The sequence below is a fragment of the Lotus japonicus genome, chromosome 3, assembly GCF_012489685.1.
Source record: "Lotus japonicus ecotype B-129 chromosome 3, LjGifu_v1.2".
NCBI lineage: Eukaryota > Viridiplantae > Streptophyta > Magnoliopsida > Fabales > Fabaceae > Lotus > Lotus japonicus.
Window position 1 is genome coordinate 71,909,371 of NC_080043.1, and position 7,277 is coordinate 71,916,647.

A 7,277-nucleotide genomic window follows, 5' to 3' on the forward strand; every position below is an offset into this window, starting at 1 on the left:
GCTATCCTACGAGGACAAATTTTTTTAAATAATTTTAATATTAAATAATTTCATATTTTTGAAAATAATTAATTTATTAATATTTCATTTAATAGTTATTAATCACATTAGAGTAATTAACAAAAGTTAACTGTAACTTTTTTCAAAAATAACTACTATATTAATTTGACATTGGTTTTTAATGACTTTAGAATAAAAATAAAAGTGCATCGTGTGGCCTGGAAGGGAATTTCATGAAGCTTATGCTGATAAGAGTACTTAAGTTCTGTGGTGGTGCTGTTCAAGCATATTTTTTTTAACAACAAAAGAAGTAATTTTATTGATAAAACTTTCATGAGTAAACCCTCATGAAACCAGGAAATCCAACATCACCCAACCCGAGCTCCCCGAGCTGTTCAAGCATATTACTTGGCTTTAGTTTGTCATTTTTTGAGATTGTTTGCCTTTACTTCAGGATATTGTTTGGTGGTTTTTAGTCTCATTGTATTTTGGCCCCTTTATGATTGAGTACTCTTTTTCTTTCATTAGGTTTTTATCCCAATGAGTATTTCCTAGTAAGATTTTAATGAGACCCTCTCTCAAAGACATTTTGTGGCCATAGTGTGGGGTTTTTTTCTTTTGTATCTTGTTATTTTCTAGTAAGATTTTAATGAAAACGTCTGATGTATGTCGACAAAGTACTCTTATTTCTTCCGTGCATGGCGCGGGATCAATACTAGTTCCAATTATTTGAAAGGACAGTGTCAGGAAAGACTCAATAATGTCATGTACCGACAAGCTAGAAGCCATTCATTTTTCAATCAATTTGTTGAGGATTATAGGCTGATTGATCTCCCTATGCTAAGAGGGGAATTTACTTGGAGTAGTAAGAGAGGTGGGGGTTGTGGAGTCGGTTGTATATGTTTAATAAGAAAGGAGGATTTGCTATGCTTTAACGACGCTACATAGGCGGCAACCGGTAGAGGATTGGGGATCATCATATCATTTCTTTGTCATGGGGAACCAATAATTTTGGCCCAGAGCCTTTCAAATTCTATAATTATTGGTTGATGGAGGGTTTTAAGGAGATGGTCGTGACTTGGTGGTGTACAACAGTGATGGAGGGATGGTCAGGGTTTGTGCTACTTCAAAAGATGAAGGGGTTGAGGGAGAAAAGTAGTTAGTTGCATAAGGGCTACGGGGTGTAGGGTCGAAGAAAATGAAAGGTTTAGAGGAAGAAATTCATGATGTTATGAAGCGTATGGAGAAAGATGGGGTATCAGAGGACTTGAGAAATTAGAGGTTGTCAGTTATGATAGGATGTATTTATAAAAGGCTTAATTGCACATTTGGTCCCTCAACTTTGCCCTTCTAGTGAAAATCATCCCCCAACTACGAAATTAGCAAAAACCGTCATTTTGGGGAACGATTTTCGCAGGAAGACAATGGTGGGGTGTAAACTTCCAGGACGTATTTTGCTAATTTCATAGTTGGGGGACGATTTTCGCAGGAAGGGCAAAGTTGGGGGACCAAATGTGCAATTAAGCCTTTATAAAATGATTACCAAGTTGTTGGCAAAAAGAACGCAGATGGTTATGCCATACTTGATTTCACGGAACCAATTTTCTTTTACTCCAGGGGAGTCAGGTAGCTGATTGTATCCTAAAAGCTAATGAGGTGGTGGATACGATGAGAAAGCGATACAGAGGAGGTTTTTTGCTGAAATTATACTTTGCAAAGGCGTATGACAATGTTGAATGGAGATTCTTACTTAACATGCCAGAGGAGATGGGCTTTGGTAGTAAATGGACTTCTTGGATTCACTATTGCGTGTCTACGACAACCTTAATGGTACTAGTTAATGGTTCCCCCACAGAGTTCTTCGAAATACAGAAAGGATTGAGGCAGGGTGCTCAAGGAGGACACAAACATGGTGGGTGCTTTTAGAGACAATTTTATGTCATATTTCCTCAGCCAGCGAGTACACTTCTAGCTAGACCCATGGTTGGCTGCTACATCTACCCATGAGCCCTACGCACGTATCTTTGTGCTGGTTGTTAATCAGTTGGAGACAATGGCATATGTGGGAGTGTTTGTTGGTGGCAGGTGGTCCTCGAAGCTTTTCTTTGTACGCCAATTTTTTGATTGGGAGGTTACGATTCAACAGGCTTTCATTAAGAGAATTAAATATACTATTATGGGTGTAGGTGAGGGCAGCTTGTTGTGGTTGTGCGGTACAAGTGGCGAGCTGTTAAATTGTTGTTGCTCAAGTTGAACTACTGATCTTTGGCTCTCTAGCTTGGATTATTCCACGTTAAATCTGAAAGCTTGTTCCATCCAAAGTAGTGCTTTTATTTGGCAGGATTCTAAAAACTGCATTGTTGTAATGGAGAACTTGAGGGATCGAGGAATTGAGGTGAAAGGTGCGCCTTGTGTTGTTTTTTGTGGGGAGGGAGTTGACTGGTGTGCTCCTCAAAGTGTGTGCAGGTTGTTTGATGGAATAGGATATGTTGCATCAAAACAGACCTGGTGCTTTGGTCTTGGATTTCTTATGCGTTGTGGTGGTCACTATGGATGGCAAGGAACAATATTATTTTCCTAAATTCAGTTTGGTCCTTTGATGGAGTCTGAGATTTGCAAACGGCTAAGTGGAAGCGGTGTTTTTACTCGGCTTATGACTTTGCTCAAAACTTTGAACATGTCAAGGGGAAAAATGTGGTGGTGATCGACAAAGAGGGAGACCTTGTGGTGCCCCCCTCCATCGGGTGTGCTTAAATTCAACATGGATGGGTCTTGTAGAAGGATGTCAGGGCCTAGTGGTATAAAATAAGTGGTGCGTAATAGCAATAGCGAGATTTTGTGGGTTCTTTTGTAATGTGGTGGGAGAGTTATAGGCTTATGAAGAAGAGGTAAATGAAATACTTAATGCTTTATTGTTTTGTAAGAAGAGGTAAATGCAATCTTGATTGAGAGTGATTTTGCTTTATCGGTTGGATGAGTTACTTATAAGTCACATAGACCTTGGAAGTTGTTGAATGATTTAAATATGATTGATGCCATTATGCGAGAGAGAGAGTGCTTAGGTATGATGACCCTATTTTAGTAGTGTTTTTAGGGTCATTTCTTTGTGAGTTTTGAGTCTTTTCTCTTTGTCTCATGTAGTGTTTCATGCATTCTCATGCATTTTTTTTTTATCTTTATTTGAGTTTTTGTTTAGTTTTGGTAATTATGTAGTTTTATAAGGGTCTTTCTTGCATTTTTATAGAGTTTAGGACTTGCATGTGTTTCCCATGGAATTGTGATGACTATTGTGCTTAAAAACCCTTTGAATTTCTTGATATTTTTCCTTGTCTTGATCCTTAAGTACTTCAGCAGTTAACTCATGAAGAGGGAAGGCCAAAAAGCTTGAAGAATTACAAGAAGCCAAAAAGACCATCAGGATGTGTGACTGGCGCTCAAGCGCCAGCCTTCCAGATGAGGGGAGCAAGCTTCTGTCATATGGGCGCTCAAGTGCCCCAGGGCAGCGCTTGAGCGCCCCTACTCGACCTGGTTGCCTATAAATAAGGCCTTAGACCATTTTGTTTAGAACTTATGACTTTTTCTTATAATTTTACCAAGTATTGAAGCTTAGGAAGTGCTTTTGGGGCTTGTGGGAAGCTTCCCCCTTGTATTTTCCAGGTTTATTTACATTTCTTGTATGGATTTCCTAGCCATTAGTGGCTAGTTTACTTTTTGCTTTGGGTTTAAGTGATTTCATGAATCTCTAGTTGTTAATTCCTATCCCTATGTTTTTTTTTCTTGAATCTACCTTGAATTTTAATTCTATATTGCATGATTACCTTGTGTGCACACTTGCTAAAGGCTAAACTATAATCATATCGGAAGATTGTTGTGGTTTAGGGACTTGGGTTGGAATTGACCCTTCTATGCTTGCTACCAGGAATAGAGTAAGGGTTGGGTTTTGTTGGCCTAAATTTGCATGATCTAAAACCTCATATGCATGACTTAATGACTAAGTACACAAGGAATTGGGCTTAGCTTTTAGTCTGGGAGAATTGCTTATGTGAGGAATCAATAAGTGAGTAACTAGGCTAGAACAACAAGGGATTGATTCAAGGTTTCATATGCATAGGGTAGGTTGACTAGAGAGGATTGGATGATCGATAACCCAAGGCATTTCCATCAATTGATAATTTCAACTCTTTACTTTTGCTTATTTTGCAAACCTTTTTATCACAATCAACCAAATCAAAATCTGGAATTTTCTTGCTTTCTAAACTCACAAGCTTCAAGCTTAAACCATAATTCTCACTCACGGTCCCTGTGGATTCGATATTAAAACCCGGAGATATCTGTGCACTTGCAGATTGTCCAACAAGTTTTTGGCGCTGTTGCCGAGGACTGTTTGTGGTTTTCGGTTTAAGTTACAAGTTTGTAGTTTTTTTTGAACATTGCATTGAATAGGTGTTACTAACCTTTTCTTTGGTTATGTTATTTCAGTTTATGCAAGGTAGGCTTGGCACGGATCCATTGGTGTTTGATCCGGAGCCGGAACGTACTCTCCACCGTCGTCGAGCCCAACAAAGGCTTGACGCCATGGCTGCTCAAATGACGGAAGAAGAGATGCAAGCGCACATAGACATGAGGGTGCAAGAGGCCCTCGCTCAAAGACTTGTAGAGAAAGAGGCAGAAAATGCCAATCGCTCTTTGAGAGATCTCACCATGGCTGCCATGAGTTACGATTATCCAGACATCATTGTTTTCCCCGATGGCATGAGAATCTTTGAGCTGAGGCCGACATTTATCAATTTGGTGAGCCAAAATCAGTATGGTGGTGGTGCTCTTGAGGATCCTCATGCACACATGGAGCGGTTCACCCGCAATTGCAACACCTACAAAATTCAGAACGTCTCAGCGGACACAATCCGGTTGAGCTTGTTCCCATTCTCATTAAGGGACACGGCTGAAGAGTGGTTGAATTCACAGCCCCAGGGTGGAATAACATCTTGGGAGGATCTTGCCGAGAATTTCACCACTAGATTTGTCCCGAGAGCTCTGTTGAGAAAGCTCAAGAATGACATCATGACATTTGCTCAAGCGGCTGATGAGAACTTATATGAGGCTTGGGAGCGCTTTAAGAAGTTCTTGAGGAAGTATCCTCAACACAACCTCACCCAAGCGGAGCAAGTGGCCAAGTTTTATGATGGACTCCAGTATTCTTCAAGGTTTGGCCTTGATGCGGCTTCAAATGGAGAGTTCGATGCTCTACTTCCACAAGTGGGGTATGAGTTAACTGAAAAGATGGTCATGAGGTCTATGAACTCCAATCATGACCGCCAAGCCCGAAGAGGAGTGCTAGAAGTCTAGGCTTATGACCAGCTCATTGCCTCCAATAAACAACTATCTAAGCAAATGGCGGAGATTCAAAGCCAAATGAAGACGACCAAGTTGGTTGGATCAAGAGCCGTCAAGATAGAGTGTGTTACTTGTGGAGGTCCACATGACAGTGAAAGTTGCATTGAGACAAAACCTGAAGAGGAAGTCAAAGCCTTGGGTCAAGCTCCTAATGACCCATTCTCAAATACATACAACTCTGGATGGAGGAACCACCCAAATGTTTCTTGGAGGCAAGGAAATAGCGGTCAAGGAGGGAATTTTCAGAGACCATTTCCCAACCAAGGTGTGCAAAGTCAAGCCTCTAGACCGCAACAGCCTCAAGAACAAGTTCAAGATGGTGGTAGCAAGAAGAGTTTGGAGGAGCTTGTCGAAAGCTTTATAAATCGCACTGAGAACAATTACAAAAATCAGGAGGAAGCTATAAAGAACCTTGAGAATCAATTAAACAAATAGCTGGGAGACCTCCCGGAAAATTTCCTTCCGACACTATCCCAAATCCTAAGCAGGAGAATGCCTCTGTAGTGACTACTAGAAGTGGTAGGGTGATGAATGAGCTGAAAGGAAAAACAGAGGGAGAAAAGAGAAAGGAGATAGTGGAGGAGGAGATTGTTGTGCCAATTAAAGTTGAGGAGAAAGTTGATCCCATACCTGAAACCGTCAAGGTCCCATTTCCAAAAGCATTGGACAAGAAGAAGTAAGACAAGAAGTTCTCAAAGGTCATGGAGGTTTTCAAGAAGCTCCACATTAACATACCCTTTGCCGATGCTTTGGAACAAATGCCCTTATATACAAAATTCACGAAGGATATCTTGCATAAGAGGAGATGGTTGAAGGATGTGGACGAGACAGTAGTGCTAACTGAGGAGTGTAGTGCCATTTTACAGAGAAAGATGCCAAAAAAGAGAAGAGACCCCGGAAGCTTTACAACTCCGGTGGTGGTTGAAGGTGTGACGGAGGTTGAGGCCTTGTGTGATCTAGGAGCGAGCATCAACTTGATGCCGCTTACCATGTATGAAAGGCTGAACCTTGGTGAAGTTACTCCTCCGACTATGCTTTCATTGCAAATGGCGGACCATTCTTTGAAGACTCCCTATGGTATAGTGGAGGATGTGATGATAAAAGTGGATAAGTATGTCTTCTCGGTGGATTTTCTTGTGCTTGATATGGAAGAGGATGAGAAGATTCCTCTGATTCTTGGGTGACCATACTTAGCTACCGGAAGAGCCAAGATTGATGTTGATAAATGTCATTTAATCCTCCGAGTTGGGAAGGACAAGGTTAGGTTCTCAGTCTTCAACCCCTTGTTGGAGACTACCCTTTTCGAAGACTTTGTTTGTGAAGTAATCAAGAGTCTACCAAAGAAGGTTCAAGAGCCCCCGAAGGTGAAATAAAGAGATGTAGAGTTCAAGCTAGCTCTCATTAAGCTTGTTAGTAGTAACAAGTATGGGGGGTCAAAGTACGAGAATCTCCATGCTCATATGGTGAAGTTTTCCCTTGCTAGTGCTCTTGTCAAGAAGGAGGGGGTGAGCGATGATGAGTTAAAAATCAAACTCTTCCCTCATTCCTTGACGAAGGAAGCAAGAGCATGGTTTGATGAGCAACAAGATATAACCTCATGAGAGGATTTGTTTCAAAGGTTTTGTGTAAGGTTCCTTCCTTGCACTTGTGGTAAATCAATTAAGAGTAAGGAATTTCCTTCCTAACATCAAAGGAAGGATAGTCTACCTTGGACTATAACATAGGGCTGAATGGGAGACAACCCATGCTTTATTTTTGTTTAAAAATGCTTTAGGATAGTTCTTTTTATTTTTATAAAATAAAAAAGAAAAAAAATTTGGGACTGGGTTGGGCGCTCAAGCGCCCTGGGCTGGCGCTCAAGCGCCAGCTCAACAGAAACATTT

At 40.8% G+C, this 7,277-nt stretch overlaps 1 protein-coding gene and 1 non-coding gene across 2 annotated transcripts; one reads left to right on the plus strand and one right to left on the minus strand.

Annotated features, from left to right (window-relative positions):
* Positions 1–5,043: 5,043 nt before the first annotated feature.
* On the minus strand, positions 5,044–5,150 carry LOC130709573 (small nucleolar RNA R71). Its single transcript, XR_009010048.1, has one exon. It is a non-coding gene; the product is annotated as a small nucleolar RNA R71 (small nucleolar RNA).
* A 945-nt stretch (positions 5,151–6,095) lies between these two features.
* LOC130744657 (uncharacterized) lies at positions 6,096–6,578 on the plus strand. The gene has a single exon (XM_057596822.1). It carries the CDS (start codon positions 6,096–6,098, stop codon positions 6,576–6,578), a length of 483 nt encoding a protein of 160 aa, XP_057452805.1.
* The last annotated feature ends 699 nt before the right edge of the window (positions 6,579–7,277 follow it).

Coding starts and splice junctions, on each gene's coding strand:
- LOC130744657 (XM_057596822.1), top strand. CDS start 6,096: ATGGAGGTTTTCAAGAAGCTCCACATTAACATACCCTTTGCCGATGCT.